This window comes from Oncorhynchus gorbuscha, linkage group LG07, assembly GCF_021184085.1.
Source record: "Oncorhynchus gorbuscha isolate QuinsamMale2020 ecotype Even-year linkage group LG07, OgorEven_v1.0, whole genome shotgun sequence".
In the NCBI taxonomy this organism is placed as follows: domain Eukaryota; kingdom Metazoa; phylum Chordata; class Actinopteri; order Salmoniformes; family Salmonidae; genus Oncorhynchus; species Oncorhynchus gorbuscha.
The window spans coordinates 10,960,893-10,977,889 of NC_060179.1; the positions used below are offsets into that span (position 1 = coordinate 10,960,893).

General features: G+C 46.2%; 1 protein-coding gene, 1 long non-coding RNA gene and 1 pseudogene across 2 annotated transcripts in view; 1 reads left to right on the forward strand and 2 right to left on the reverse strand.

Annotated features, from left to right (window-relative positions):
• The window catches only part of LOC124039478 (E3 ubiquitin-protein ligase MARCHF6-like), a 26,291-nt gene extending 10,145 nt beyond the window's left edge, over positions 1–16,146 (reverse strand). The window contains exon 1 of the mRNA XM_046355486.1: positions 15,323–16,146. Within this exon, the coding sequence (XP_046211442.1) occupies positions 15,323–15,396 (74 nt within the window). The 5' untranslated portion in view covers positions 15,397–16,146. The remainder of the gene's footprint in view (positions 1–15,322) is intronic.
• LOC124039414 lies at positions 4,669–5,588 on the forward strand (annotated as a pseudogene).
• Positions 6,220–8,438, reverse strand: LOC124039481. Its single transcript, XR_006839577.1, has 3 exons — positions 8,306–8,438; positions 6,626–6,779; positions 6,220–6,375 (listed from the first exon to the last, which is right to left on the reverse strand). It is a non-coding gene; the product is annotated as an uncharacterized LOC124039481 (long non-coding RNA).
• Positions 16,147–16,997: the final 851 nt, after the last annotated feature.

Sequence of the window (16,997 nt, forward strand, 5' to 3'; positions counted from 1 at the left end):
CTGAATGGAAGCTGATAATTATGAGGTTTAATTATGAGGTTTTTACTCTGCTGGTCTCAGGAAGAAATGAAGAGTCTCACTGTCCGAGACTGATTCAAGACAGAGCACAAATGTATCCGACACAAAGACACTCAATATGTGGTCTCGGTTTCGACTACTACAACAGCGGGGCCAGGGCCCCTATGTACATACCCGTGTAACAGTATAACTTTAGACCGTCCCCTCGCCCATACCCGGGCGCGAACCAGGGACCCTCTGCACACATCAACAACAGTCACCCACGAAGCATCGTCACCCATCGCTCCACAAAAGCCGCGGCCATTGCAGAGCAAAGAGAACCACTACTTCAAGGTCTCAGAGCAAGTGACGTCACCGATTGAAACACTATTTAGCGCGCACCACCGCTAACTAAGCTAGCTGTTTCACATCCGTTACGCCCGGTCGGTAATTTGGTGATGATTAGGCCTTCCACAAGTTAGCTGGTTAAAATACCTTACCTAGCAATCAACATTTTTTTAGCTGACTTGGGCTAATTGAGTGACTGACAGTGACTGGCATAACAAGTGGATACACTACACTATTCTTTGCTACATATTCGTTGCCAGACCTACTGGCTCCAGGTCATCTATATGTCTTTGAAAGGTAAAGCTCCGCCTTATCTCAGCTCACTGGTCACCATAACAACTCCCACCCATAGCACGCGCTCCAGAAGCTATATCTCATCCCCAAAGCCAACACCCCCTTTGGCTGCCTTTCCTTCCAGTTCTCTGCTGCCAATGACTGGAACAAATTGCAAAAATCACTGAAGTTGGAGACTTATATCTCCCTCACTAACTTTAAGAATCAGCTATCTGATCAGCTAACCAATCGCTGCAGCTGAACACAGGCCATCTGTAAATAGCCCATCCAACTATAATAATAATAATAATATATGCCATTTAGCAGACGCTTTTATCCAAAGCGACTTACAGTCATGTGTGCATACATTCTACGTATGGGTGGTCCCGGGAATCGAACCCACTACCCTGGCGTTACAAGTGCCATGCTCTACCAACTGAGCTACACTACCTACCTCACACCCATATTGTTTTTATTTACATTTTTGCTCTTTTTTACACCAGTATCTCTACTTTTATCATCTGCACATCTATCACTCAGTGTTAATCTGCTAAGTGTAATTACTTTGCTACTATAGCTATTTGTTACCTTACCTCCTTACACCATTTGCACACTGTATATAGACCTTCTATTGTATTGTGTGTACTTTTATTTTATTCTATGTGTAACTCTGTGTTTATTTGTTGTGTGTACTCTTCTTTGCTTTGCTATCTGTAGGTCACAGTTGTAGTAGAGCTTATTCAGCCTTTACCTGGTTAAATAATGGTGAAATAAAAAAATATAATTGAAAAAAATTATACAAAATAACACCTCAACATCAAAGGTCACACAAGCTGAGCCCCTTTTTACATCACAGGATTAAATGCACTGCATATGACACATACTGGTCCACTATAGAGCCTTAACTGTGAGGCACCTCATTTTCGAGGAAGAACAAGTACTGTACAACACAAAGAAGGCAGCTAGACAGGCTGGGAGGTTTCACCACCCTGCTGGCCAGCACCAGTACTGCAAAGGTGGCCCAGACGCTTGGAACATGCAGGTAAACCTTAAACATCAAGTCACTTGGTTTCCATGACACTGCCCAATGATGTGAGAGCATTAAGGTATCAAGCATAGAATAAGAATGACTACAATACTACAAGACATTCCCTTTCAATGGTCTATGATTCAGATTTTATGGGATTGCGCACCTGCTGAAACACTTCAGTTCAGAGGTCGGAGCAGCTGATTGGTCAGCCCTTTATTTGGCAACCAACGGTGACCTCAGACTGATCCCAATTCACACTCTATTCCCCAGCCTGCACACTACTTTAACCCCTAAACCCTATGTGGCTCTGGTAGTGTACTCTATGGAGAGAAATAGGGTGTATTTTGAGACACAACTCTCGTACAAGGTCATGTTCAAGCAGTTGTGGTCAATTCCATTTCAATTCCAGTCAGGTCAAACAATCATTGGTCAACGTGTAATAAACCCCTGACCATGGTGGAACTGGTTGAGGAGGAGCTTGAGGCTATACTGTATACTCTCCACATGACCTTCAGGGTCGACAAGCAGCGTGTGAATGCATGCAAAGCCGAACTATCTAGTCACCTTTGCTAAACGTAAGCTGGTCCTTGTAGGCTGTCAGGTACAGCAGCCCCCTGCCTTCCTGCACACTATCTATCTCTCTGTCCTAACAAATCTGCCCACATGCATGCAGGCCAAACACACTTTCCCTCTCTTCAGAAATCTGAAAACACACACCTTAAGACAAACGGTACCTGTCTTGAATCTATGTTATTGGACATCAACAATGCAGCACCTAATGTGATGGACATTAACATGTAATATTGAAAGTGCAACTGTGTCATCTTGTGCTATGACATTATCAACCCCCCGGTTGGAGTCGCCCCATTTCACTTCAGCAATGGTTTAGTCCGGCATCCCCTCTATTGGGTCTTCTTTGCATAGTCCACCCATCCACCAATCCAAACACTCTGTTAAATGATGTGTTAACACGATAATGTTTCTTCCATGTAGACTTGGTGATATTTTTCAGATTCATACCATCAATTTGATAAATGTTGGGTGAACAATCTGTACAAAACCATTATGTTCCAGTACCTCCCAGCTCAGATATAGTCGTCTTCTCCCAGTTCAGGTCCTTCCTCAGGCCTGGTCCATATAACACTCAGATTTTGGCACAGGTTAACCTCCTAAAGCTGTTCTGAAGACTGTCTGGGCCTGTGGATGTGATGTTTAACCTCCTAAAGCTGTTCTGAAGACTGGCTGGGCCTGTGGCTGTGATGTTTTACCTCCTTCTAAGGCTGTTCTGAAGACTGGCTGGGCCTGTGGCTGTGATGTTTAACCTCCTAAGGCTGTTCTGAAGACTGGCTGGGCCTGTGGATGTGATCACAGTTTAACCTCCTTCTAAGGCTGTTTCACCTCCATAGATAGTACTACTTGGAGAGTGCTGTGATGTTTCACCTCCATAGATAGTAGGCTGTTTGGAGAGTGCTGGTTTCACCTCCATAGATAGTAGGCTACTTGGAGAGTGCTGTTTCACCTCCATAGATAGTAGGCTAGAGTGCTGTTCTCCATAGATAGTAGGCTACTTGGAGAGTGCTGTCCGTTTCACCTCCATAGGCTGTTCTGGAGAGTGCTGGGTTTTCACCTCCATAGATAGTAGGCTACTTGGAGAGTGCTGTCCCGTTCACCTCCATAGATAGTAGGCTACTTGGAGAGTGCTGTCCCGTTTCACCTCCATAGATAGTAGGCTACTTGGAGAGTGCTGTTTGGTTTCACCTCCATAGATAGTAGGCTACTTGGAGAGTGCTGTTTGGTTTCACCTCCATAGATAGTAGGCTACTTGGAGAGTGCTGTCCCGTTTCACCTCCATAGATAGTAGGCTACTTGGAGAGTGCTGTTTGGTTTCACCTCCATAGATAGTAGGCTACTTGGAGAGTGCTGTCTCGTTTCACCTCCATAGATAGTAGGCTACTTGGCTGCCATGTTTTGGACACTTTTTTCCTCATTGTGTTCCGGTACCTCTGAGCCCCCCGAACACTCGCGCCGCTCACTGTGTTCCGGGCTTTCCCGCACTACTATAACGTAAAAATACATGAAATATATATATATATATATATATATTTTAAAATTTTGGGGGGGATCTCAATTTAAGGTTAGCAGTGAGGTTAAAGTTAGGTTTAAAATCAAAATTTAAAGACATAAATAGTAGAAATGTGCGGCGACTATAACTTTGTAGCTGTGGTATCTGGTGACGATCCCACCCCATGGGAGAGTTTGCGTGACGTCACCGACCACACTCCCCTGTGCATTTCCCTTTGTCTCCCGGTAGAGTGTGCAAGTGTCCCACACTTACTTATATATATATATATATATATATATATGTAAGGTTTACATCCTGTTGTATTTGGCGCTAGTTTATCTGGGGTGTATTCATTACGCCGATTCTGTTGCAAAATATCCTCTCTGTTGCGCAACCGATTACATGCAATGGTAGGTCCCTTTCTGTTTGCTTCAGTCTGGTTGTTAAACGGTAATGAATAAGCCCTGGCCCGGAAATAAAATAAAAGGAGAAGCTTTGGAGTTCCAACTGTTTTGCATGCTTTTGTTAATCTCTTGATTTCTAGTTTCGATTTTGGATGCCTTTGTTAAATTAACCGTAATCAGGTCCCTAGACATATTCGACTAATCTAGGCGTCTCTTTAATTCGGATTGTATATTATATGAGTTTTAGACCTGGACCTACAATACCTGCTTGTTTTATTAGCGTTCAGTCTGCTTTGACTATTCTTTCCAAATCACTAATGATTGGTGTCCGCCAGGAGGCAGCACATCCCTTTACCAGGGTAACATATAACCTTTAGCAGGACTGAAAGCAAACTGAAAGGAATATCTACACACCACAGGAACTGCAGATTTCGCCTAATCTATTTTCAAAATCCCAGGCATAGCACATATTCCCATCGACATTGTTCTTAAAGATACATCGTATTTTGTATAAAGTGAACGAAATATTTTACTTTTTAAAACTTTTTAAACATTTTCGATTAGAAATGGATGTTCAGAAGTATTTTCTACGCATTGGGTATGAGGGACCAGCGTTGCCAACGCCGACCTTGGACGCGCTCCAGCGTGTACACTGCTGTCATCTGAGGACTGTCCCTTTCGAGAATCTCACCATCCACAGCGGGGGGCGCGTACGACTCGAACTCCCGCACCTCTATGATAAAATCGTTAACCACCGCCGCGGAGGGTTCTGCTTCGAGAACAACGGTCTGTTCTCCTGGCTTCTGTCGGAAATGGGATTCGAGGTCACCATCCTAGCGGGCCAAGTGAGAGACGCCATCACAGGGTGGTACGGCCCGCCGTTCGACCACTTCATCTCCATGGTGAAGCTCCAGGGGCATCGGTGGCTGTGCGACGTGGCATTTGGTGGATCAGGGTTCGAGCTCCCCATGTCCTTAGAGACGGAAGAACCTCAGAGGCAGGGCCACAGAGTGTACAGGATCAGACGAGCGGGAGAGATGCACTTTCTGGAGTGGCAAGATGAAGACAGAGAAACTGGGCTCTGGACTGAGCTATACAAGTTCACTCTGGACACAAGACACAGAGGAGACTTCATAGAGATGTGTGACTACCATCAGAGCTCCCGAGCTCCATCTTCTTCTGCAAGTCCCTCTGCTCCATGCTGAAGCCTACCGGGAGGCTCACCTACATGGGCCATAAACTCATCACCACCCAGTTTCCCTCAGATGAAACTGGGACTGTGACGAAAGCCAGCAGAGAGCTGACTGATGAAGAGATACCAGACATACTAAAAGAAGAGTTTGGAATAATACTGGAATCTCAACTTGTCCCAAAGGATGAAACTATAACACCACCGCAACATTTTTTTAAAATGTTTTTATTTTATTTTCTTCTTCTTCATGATAAACAAGACAGAAACAAATTGTCAGTTTGATTTAATAAATTAATATACATACACATAAGATGTACAATGGTCATTTTGCATTAATCCAAATATGTCAATTTCAGACAAGTCTGCATCCAAAGTATTTACATATGTACAATCCTCAGGCTGCACTTAACACTTAGCAAGGCATGAACATGACAGGGAGAGGGGAGGGGAGGGAGGGGTGGGGAAGGGAGGGAGAGGAGAGGGAGAGGAGGGGAGGGAGGGAGGGGAGGGAGAGTGAGGGAGGGAGGGAGAGTGAGGAGAAGGGGAGGGAGAGGAGGGAGAAGGGAGGGAGAGAGAGGAGGAGAGGGAGGGGGAAGGGGAGGGAGAGAGGGGGTGGAGGGAGAGGGGAGGGGGGAGGAGAGAGGGGGGAGGGGAGGGGAGAGGAGGAGAGGGAGGGGAGGGAGGGAGGGAGGGAGAGGGAGGGAGGAGGGGAGGGAGAGGGAGGGGTGGAAAGGGGGGGAGAGGGAGGGAGGGGGAGAGAGAGGGAAGGGAGGGAGAGAGGGGGAAGGGAGAGGGAGAGAGAGAGGGGGGGAGGGGAGGAGAAGGAGAAGGGGAGGGAGGGGGGGGGAGAGAGAGAGGGAGGGGTGGAGAGAGAGGGAGGAGGAGGGAGGGGGTGGAGGAGAGAGGGAGGGGTGGAAAGGGGAGGGTGGGAGAGAGGGGGAGGGAGGACACGAGATGGGTGGTTTCCAAAAGCAAACTTGACTACTCTGGGATAGAGTTAGGGGGTGGGACAGAGCTGGTTCCCCTAGCCTTGCGTTCGTAGTTGACAAGCCGCTGGCCAACCAGGTACCTGCATTAAGGCAAAGAGGACACGGGGGTTAAAAAAACAGTCACATGTCAATCACAATACTAGAGCATTTACCTAGTTTGTGTATCAGCTGCAGAATCAAGACCTTGAATAGTTCAAATCAGATGTGGAAGTGCTGGGCTGGAACAAAAGCCTGCATATCCTGAAACTCCCTGGGACCAGAGTTGTACTCTCCCTATACAAGGAGCTGTTAAGGAACAGGCCAGGTATGGAGATAGGGGTGGGTGCTTACTTGTCGTTCTTGATGTGTTCGTAGAGACGTTTGAACTGTCGTATCTGGAAGGAGAGGATGCCAATGATGGACACCACCATCAGGAGGAACGGGTAGATCCTCCTCTGAATCAGAATCTGCATCTCTGGAGTCACACCTGACAGACCTGACAGACCTGCCAGACCAGGAGGGGTACAGATCTATTAGTAGAGTTATATCTGGAGTCACACCAGGAGGGGTACAGATCTATTAGTAGAGTTATATCTGGAGTCACACCAGGAGGGGAACAGATCTATTAGTAGAGTTATATCTGGAGTCACACCAGGAGGGGTACAGATCTATTAGTAGAGTTATATCTGGAGTCACACCAGGAGGGGAACAGATCTATTAGTAGAGTTATATCTGGAGTCACACCAGGAGGGGTACAGATCTATTAGTAGAGTTATATACAGATCTATTAGTAGAGTTATATCTGGAGTCACACCAGGAGGGGTACAGATCTATTAGTAGAGTTATATCTGGAGTCACACCAGGAGGGGTACAGGTACAGATCTATTAGTAGAGTTATATCTGGAGTCACACCAGGAGGGGAACAGATCTATTAGTAGAGTTATATCTGGAGTCACACCAGGAGGGGAACAGATCTATTAGTAGAGTAAGTCGCTCTGGATAAGAGCGTCTGCTAAATGACTTAAATGTTAAATGTAAATGTAGAGTTATATCTGGAGTCACACCAGGAGGGGAACAGATCTATTAGTAGAGTTATATCTGGAGTCACACCAGGAGTAAGTACAGATCTATTAGTAGAGTTATATCTGGAGTCACACCAGGAGGGGTATAGATCTATTAGTAGAGTTATATCTGGAGTCACACCAGGAGGGGTACAGATCTATTAGTAGAGTTATATCTGGAGTCACACCAGGAGGGGTACAGATCTATTAGTAGAGTTATATCTGGACTCACACCAGGAGGGGTACAGATCTATTAGTAGAGTTATATCTGGAGTCACACCAGGAGGGGTACAGATCTATTAGTAGAGTTATATCTGGAGTCACACCAGGAGGTACAGATCTATTAGTAGAGTTATATCTGGAGTCACACCAGGAGGTAGGGTAGAGTTATATCTGGAGAGGGGAACAGATCTATAGGCGTCTTAAATGACTTAAATGTAAATGTAGAGTTATATCTGGAGTCACACCAGGAGGGGAACAGATCTATTAGTAGAGTTATATCTGGAGTCACACCAGGAGTACAGATCTATTAGTAGAGTTATATCTGGAGTCACACCAGGAGGAGTACAGATCTATTAGTAGAGTTATATCTGGAGTCACACCAGGAGGGGTATAGATCTATTAGTAGAGTTATATCTGGAGTCACACCAGGAGGGGTACAGATCTATTAGTAGAGTTATATCTGGAGTCACACCAGGAGGGGTACAGATCTATTAGTAGAGTTATATCTGAGTCACACCAGGAGGGGTACAGATCTATTAGTAGAGTTATATCTGGAGTCACACCAGAGGGGTACAGATCTGTTAGTAGAGTTATATCTGGAGTCACACCAGGAGGGGTACAGATCTATTAGTAGAGTTATATCTGGGTGCACACCGGGAGAGATCTGGAGCACTTCATACTCACCCACAAGTGTGCATGCAAACACTTCCCATGAACATGCAAACACACACACACACTGTTGACTGACCTACGGCAGGTACGACCCCGGCTGCTATGACGTAGGGGACACACAGGGACAGCAGCAGCACCGAGATGACAGGGGCAGCCAGCTTACAGATGATGAAATGGAGGTCGATGTTCCTGATGCCGTTAGGGCATACACCTGACAGGAGGAGAGGTGGCAATGTTACCCCTCACTGGTCACTTTACAGGGTCGAAATCTATTGTTCATGTAGGGGAGAAGTTATTTGTCACAAGCGCCGAATACGACCAGTGTAGTAGACCTTACGTGAAATGCTGAATACAACAAGTAGACCTTACAGTGAAATGCTGAATACAACAGGTGTAGTAGACCTTACAGTGAAATGCTGAATTACAACAGGTGTAGTAGACCTTACAGTGAAATGCTGAATTACAACAGGTGTAGTAGACCTTACAGTGAAATGCTGAATTACAACAGGTGTAGTAGACCTTACAGTGAAATGCTGAATTACAACAGGTGTAGTAGACCTTACAGTGAAATGCTGAATTACAACAGGTGTAGTAGACCTTACAGTGAAATGCTGAATTACAACAGGTGTAGTAGACCTTACAGTGAAATGCTGAATTACAACAGGTGTAGTAGACCTTACAGTGAAATGCTGAATTACAACAGGTGTAGTAGACCTTACAGTGAAATGCTGAATTACAACAGGTGTAGTAGACCTTACAGTGAAATGCTGAATACAACAGGTGTAGTAGACCTTACAGTGAAATGCTGAATACAACAGGTGTAGTAGACCTTACCGTGAAATGCTGACTTACAAGCCCTCAACCAACAATGCAGTTCAAGAAATAGAGTTAAGAAAATATTTACTAAATAAACTAAAGTGAAAACAGTAATAAGTAACAGAAGAAAATGACATAACAATAACGAGGTTTTATACAGGGGCACCGGTACCGAGTCAGTGTGCAGGGGACAGGTTTGTCAAGGTCATTTGTAAAGTGACTATGCATAGATAATAACCAGTGAGTAGCAGCAGTGTGAAAACAAATGAATATAGACCGCGTGGCCATTTGACTAATTGTTCAGCAGTCTTATGTATTGGGGGGGGGGGGAAGCTGTTAAGGAGCCTTTTGGTCCTAGTCTTGGCGCTCCGGTACCGCTTGCCGTGCGGTAACAGGGAGAACAGTCTATGACTTGGGTAACTGGAGCCTTCGACTTCTTTTTGGGCTTTCCTCTGACATCATCTGGTATAGAGGTCCTGGATGTCAGGTAGTTTGGCCCCAGTGATGTACTGAGCCCTATGCACTACACTCTGTAGTGCCTTGTGGGTCGGAGGCCTGGTATAGAGGTCCTGGATGTCAGGAAGCTTGGCCCCAGTGATGTACTGAGCCCTATGCACTACCCTCTGTAGTGCCTTGTGGGTCGGAGGCCTGGTATAGAGGTCCTGGATGTCAGGAAGCTTGGCCCCAGTGATGTACTGAGCCCTATGCACTACCCTCTGTAGTGCCTTGTGGTCGGAGGCCTGGTATAGAGGTCCTGGATGTCAGGAAGCTTGGCCCCAGTGATGTACTGAGCCCTACGCACTGACCACTAGCCTTGTGGTCAGATGCCGTATAGAGGTCCTCAATTAGTAAGTACGGCCCCGTTGGTCAAACTTGGTGAGATTGATCATTGTATCAGTGATAACGACGTAGTGAAGGATAACACACCTGTTCTATGACCGTCTTCAGCCACCACTGTGGACCCATGAGGGTGATGGCAGCGATGATTTTGGCATGGAGCACCCCAGAGCCCAGTCCTACACACACCAGATAAAACAGTGTAAACTTTTATTATCACACAAGATACGACATGAAGGATAAAACCAGTTCCTTTACCGTCTTCACCACCACACCACAAGATACGATGATAAAACCAGTGACCTTTACCACAGATAAAACAGTGACCTTTACTATTACACACAAGATACCATATAAAAACCAGTGACCTTTACCACTACACACACACAAGATACCATATAAAAACCAGTGACCTTTACCACTACACACACACACCAAGATACCATATAAAAACCAGTGACCTTTACCACTACACACACACACACACACACACACACACACACACACACACACACACACACACACACAAAAACAGTGACCACACACACACACACACACACACACACGATACCATATAAAAACCAGTGACCTTTACTACCACTACACACACACACACAGTACCTGCCAGGGGTAGAAGAGAGGCGTTTGGTCCAGAGGAACGCGTAGGGGAGCAACGATGACCAGCTCAAACAGCAGGCCCAGCAGTAGAGGGATAACACCAGCCACCAGCAACGCTACGACCAGGGTCTTCAGAATCTACACACACACACACACGACATTAAAGGTAAGACGTGATTGGATGTTGAAATATAAATGATAATGGCATGAAGATATTAACCCTGGACATACAGCCATCTCCATAACTAGTACAACCTACTATACACACTTCCAGAAAAGTGGATTTGGTCATTATTAGGATCCCAATTAGCCGCTGCAAAAGCATTTAGCTACTCTTCCTGGGTTCCACATGAAACATGACACATAGTACAGAATACAGTTAAGGACTGAAACACACATCTAAAAACATCACAGTCTATTATATATCAGTACGTACAAACAATATCTAGCTGTAATACATACAGCACAAATTACAATAAAAGATACATAAAATGTCTGTCTCTTCACAGTCCCCTTTGTGCAGTAAGGGGTTCTTTTGTCTGTGTTTTGAAACTGGTTTTATTGCTAGTTTGAGTTACCAGAGAGTTCCATGTCGTCATGGCTCTATTTAATACTGTGTGTTTCCCAGCCTCTGTTCTGGACCTGGGCACTGTGAAGAGACCTCTGGTTGCATGTCTTGTGTTGTACCGATGAGGGTCCGAACTGTGAGCCAACTGCTTCAACAGACAGTTTGGTACCTTCAACACATTAACACCAAGACCAAAAGTGATGCAGTCAATCTCTCCTCAACTTTGAGCCTCTGGACCAACTGCAATTGACCTTTGTCCTTCTCCGCCGCACATGACCCCACAGCTGGGCAGTCGTCAAGGTGAAACTACACATGACCTCACAGCTGGGCAGTAGTCCAGGTGAAACTACACATGACCCCACAGCTGGGCAGTAGTCCAGGTGAAACTACACATGACCCCACAGCTGGGCAGTCGTCAAGGTGAAACAACACATGACCCCACAGCTGGGCAGTCGTCAAGGTGTGACAAAACTTAGGCCTGTTGGACATGTCTGGTCAACTGAGATGACAAGGCAGAGCAACACCCTGTCATGGACAGACCTCTTCCCATTTTTAGCAACCATTGAGTCGTTATGTTTTGACGATGAAAGCTTGCCATCTAGGGTTACACCTAGCAGTCGTCTCCTCAATTTGCTCAAATAGCCACATTATTCAACAATAGGTGTTGAGCGAGTGATTTGTCTCCAAAATGATGCTTTTGGTTGAGATACTTAGCGGCAGCCTATTGCTAGTTAATCTGTTTTATTTGACCTTTATTTAACTCGGCAAGTCAGTTAAGATCACATTCTTATTTTCAATGACGGCCTGGGAACAGTGGGTTAACTGCCTGTTCAGGGGCAGAACGACAGATTTGTACCTTGTCAGCTCGGGGGTTTGAACTCGCAACCTTCCGGTTACTAGTCCAACGCTCTAACCACTAGGCTACGCTGCCGCCCCAGCGTAGCCTAGTGTTGAGTCGTCAGGGTACACAGACACAACAGGCTTCATTCATGGCCGGCTGCCACACGTAACTGAATTTGCACGAGAGACGCTTCCATTAAGGAAAACCCTCTGACTCACCATGAGGCTCCACTCCTGGACTTTGACCATGATGATGGTGGGTCCCTGGGGCATCCAGGCCAACAGCACGGTGGCACCGCGGATGGACAGCCAGCACACGTACAGACCACACGCTGCTGTATACAGCTCATGGATCTTCGAGCTGCCCGTCCAGAATGACATCAGCCAACGGCCCGCAAACACTTCAACACACAACATTAAAAACAGAACCATGGCTTTTTAGTGTCCTTTCGAAACAGTCAGGTTAGTCATTCCAGGTGAGATTCCTGAAGAAGTTACTCCAGTATTGAGATGAAATAATAATAATTAGATTGAAAACCATACTAAGGTGTGTCGATAGATGAGAGGTCAGTTGGGAAGCTACTCTGAAAATATAGTTTACAAGCTGGCCAATTACTGGCCACTGGAAGAAGTCTAGCTACCCTTAAGAAACATAGTTTACTGAACTAAATGTGAGAGTTCAGTGACCAGCCGGAGGAAGACGATGCGACAGCACCCTCTTCAGGGGACAGGTACTCAGTGTAAAGCCAATTAGTACACACCTGGGGCCCACTAATTGCTTTGCGTCTTCCTCTATATTGGTGTGCCAGGTGCCAGGAGAGGAGCTGGGTGAGGATGGGGAGTAGAGTCCGGGACCTGTGAGAACGTCAGTTTTTCCTACCCCCTCAGAGAAATCCTGTGACTGGTCTGTCTCTCTGTCAATCAAGGCAGGCTTTAGGTAGAGAGAAGTGTTCCCCTGTAGCTGTTGTCTAGACGACAGTCTAAAGACAGGAGTAACCATTTGTTGTTTTGCGTTCCCTTTTCGGCCACGACCTTTTGGCCAACGGCTTAGTTTATGCGTTTTGTTATGCTGGTGTTTCAGCGTTGGACGTTCCCTGTACTGGAGTTATTTTACTGGTGAAATAAGACCCGTTTAGTAAACGATTCAAAAGAAAAGGAACCCCAACCACTGCCTCTGGTCTGTTCATGTTATACCTCCCACCGGTGTTCGGTGCATCGGATAAGCTGTTCATTTGAAAACAAACTACTTTGTGATAAATGATCATATCTAAACATATCACTATGGAGTCAGATGTTAACAGAATGTGTAATTTAACCTATTAAAAACAAAAACAATTCAAGTGAGAATTAGGCTAGGACATTCTTGACTAATTTACCCATATTTAATTTTAGCAAAAATTAACTTGTGTGTAGTTCCAGGAGTTAGCTGCATATATTTTTTTACAAGTAATTAATTACTGAAAACACTACCAAGATTTCAGGAGGCTGGTGGGGGAGGAGCTATAGGAGGGGGTCATTGGAAAGGCTGGAATGGAATAAATGGAACAGAGTCAAACATGTGGCTTCAGATCTTTGCTGTTTGATACTGTTCCATTCCGGCCATTTGTGACCCCGTCCTTCCTATAGCTCCTCCCACCAGCCTCTACTGTAAGATTTTAATTTAGTTCAACTTCCCACTGAGCTACTGCAAAATATAGTTAAATTACTCGTTGAACTACATGTTGTTCACGACTCCCCAACAATGAATTAAGGTTGATATCTCACCTGGTAACGTCAGACACACCAGACTGGAAACCAGCAGGGTGATACACATGAACCCGATCAGCAAGACGATCTACAGACAGGAGAGAGACATTCAAGCTTCCTGAAGGAAGTGGAAGGATCGGTGATAGTGTGACTGACCCTGAAGGGAAGCATAGGGGCCGATGGTAGTGTGACTGACCCTGAAGGGGATAGGGGCGATGGTAGTGTGACTGACCCTGATGGTAGTGTGACTGACCCTGAAGAGGCGTAGGGGCCGATGGTAGTGTGACTGACCCTGAAGGGGAAGCGTAGGGGCCGATGGTAGTGTGTCTGACCTGAAGGGGAAGCGTAGGGGCGATGGTAGTGTGACTGACCCTGAAGGGGAACATAGGGGCGATGGTATGTGACTGACCCTGAAGGGGAAGCGTAGGGACGATAATCGTGTGACTGACCCTGAAGGGGAAGCGTAGGGGGCCGATGGTAGTGTGTAGTGTGACTGACCCTGAAGGGGAAGCGTAGGGGGCGATGGTAGTGTGTCTGACCCTGAAGGGGAACATAGGGGCCGATGGTAGTGTGTCTGACCCTAAAGGGGAAGCGTAGGAGGGGATGGTAGTGTGTCTGACCCTGAAGGGGAACATAGGGGCCGATGGTAGTGTGTAGTGTGACTGACCCTGAAGGGGAAGCGTAGGGGCCGATGGTAGTGTGACTGACCCTGAAGGGGAAGCGTAGGGGCCGATGGTAGTGTGACTGACCCTGAAGGGAACATAGGGCCGATGTGTGTCTGACCCTGAAGGGGAACATGTGGCTGGGTAGTGTGGACTGCCCTGAAAGGGAAGCGTAGGGAGCCGATGGTAGGGGTTGGAAACCTATAGGTCCTCCCCTGCTGTAGTATGGCCTGATGGGCTGCATGAAGCCCCTCCCCCACAGCAGGGGCGGAGGTTAGAACGTTGTTGTTGTTTTGGTGACCGGGAGCATGGTTGCTGTTGACAGGCTGGTTAGCATCGTCTTCCTGTTCTCCGAGCAAGTAAGAGTGGAGGTCTCTGAAAGGTTAAGGAGAGGAGAGGAAAAGGAGAAGGTAGAGAAAGTGAGCTAACAAATATATTCTTCATGTTATGGGTCTGTAGCTATAATGAAAGACCACTTGGGAGTGTGTGTAGGGTATAGTGTTTTTTGTGTGTAGTGTATAGTGTGTATAGGTGTAGTGTATAGGTGTGTATAGTGTGTAGGTGTGGATAGACCCACAGCAGGTATCCAGCGCTGACAGTCCAGGCCCTGACCAGACCTTTCAGCCACTGGCGTGTGTGACCTTGTTCCAGGAGAGCTGGCAGAACCACCTGCAGTATCAAATAGCTCAGAGACAGCTCACTGACTGGAGCATCACTGGAGGAGGGAGGGGAGGGGGAGAGGAGAGGATAGGGAGGGGGGATGGGGAGAGAGAGGATAGGGGAGGGGGAGGGAGAATAGGGAAGGAGAGAGAGGATGGGGAGGGGAGAGAGAGGATAGGGGAGGAGAGAGGATAGGGGAGAAGCCTGAGAGGTGGTGAAGGTACATCACTTACCGGGCATACATCTATATCTAGGCATTTTGATGCTGGGCTGGAACAAAAACCGTTGTAAGACAGGAAGGAGTGTACCTGTAAAGCATGACGTTGTAGGGGAGGAAGGAGTGTACCTGTAAAGCATGACGTTGTAGGGCAGGAAGGCAGGGAGGAGGAGCTTGATCATCCTGATGGGCAGCCACAACATCAGGAGAACGATCGAGCCAAACACCACCTAGGAGAGGACATACACCTTAATGATCAGCACACAATCAAAGTAGAACCATAGCTGTATGTGACTACTTTTTACCAACAAATCTGTCTGTAGTTGGACGGAGCACAGACAGGGTGAACGTGCGGAGGCAGCATTATTATTTACTGGACAATTAGGAAATATACAGGAGCCATGTGCATTGTTTGAGTAGCCTGATTTGGGCGTCCACCCACGGTTCTCAGAATGACAGAAATCACATTTAGTTTATGGTAATTCATCTTCACAGAACATGCCAGTCGGATGCAACGGCGTGCGGCATTCTTACCGAGTTCCGATGAGCCAATAGAAGGTGTTAGAATATATAGGTGGTGTATCCATAAGGCTCGGGGAAGCTTTCCTTAAAGTAGATTTTGTTAAAATTGCCTAATTAGCTTATTCCTGTCTATACAGATTTTTGTATATATTTTTAAATTCAAAATAGCCTACTACACCAAACAGCATGTTTTGGCCACAGAATATCATTAACTTGTATAATATGTAGATTGTTTTAAAATCACATAGCCCAGTCGGAAGGGCCTGCAATTTAGGCAGAGCGTGTGATAAATACCAAAAAGATGTGTGATGAGTTTTGACAGTCAGTGAAAAGCAGAGAGACCCAGCCAGGCATATCGTAATATTTAAAAATACAATCACGGAAAACCAGTTTAGAAAACAATTGGCTATTTCTGTAAAGAGAAGACTCCAATCTGTCTTTTAGTTATCAAAATGAGCAACTTAATTGAGCGAGAAGTAGCCTATCCTATTGGCACCAGTGGAGAACATGGGCCATAACCCCAGTGATTGTGCATATTAACTGTCTTTATCATTGGGTCACTGCCACTTGTGTTTGGTTTTGGACAATCATTTCCTCCTCCAGGTTAGATGGGACGTCATGTTGAATTTGTTTCTCCCCTTCTCATTGGCCTCCAGGTTAGATGGGACGTCATGTTGAATTTGTTTCTCCCCTTCTCATTGGCCTCCAGGTTAGATGGGACGTCATGTTGAATTTGTTTCTCCCCTTCTCATTGGCCTCCAGGTTAGATGGGACGTCATGTTGAATTTGTTTCTCCCCTTCTCATTGGCCTCCAGGTTAGATGGGACGTCATGTTGAATTTGTTTCTCCCCTTCTCATAGGCCTCCAGGTTAGATGGGACGTCATGTTGAATTTGTTTCTCCCCTTCTCATTGGCCTCCAGGTTAGATGGGACGTCATGTTGAATTTGTTTCTCCCCTTCTCATTGGCCTCCAGGTTAGATGGGACGTCATGTTGAATTTGTTTCTCCCCTTCTCATTGGCCTCCAGGTTAGATGGGACGTCATGTTGAATTTGTTTCTCCCCTTCTCATTGGCCTCCAGGTTAGATGGGACGTCATGTTGAATTTGTTTCTCCCCTTCTCATTGGCCTCCAGGTTAGATGGGACGTCATGTTGAATTTGTTTCTCCCCTTCTCATTGGCCTCCAGGTTAGATGGGACGTCATGTTGAATTTGTTTCTCCCCTTCTCATTGGCCTCCAGGTTAGATGGGACGTCATGTTGAATTTGTTTCTCCCCTTCTCAT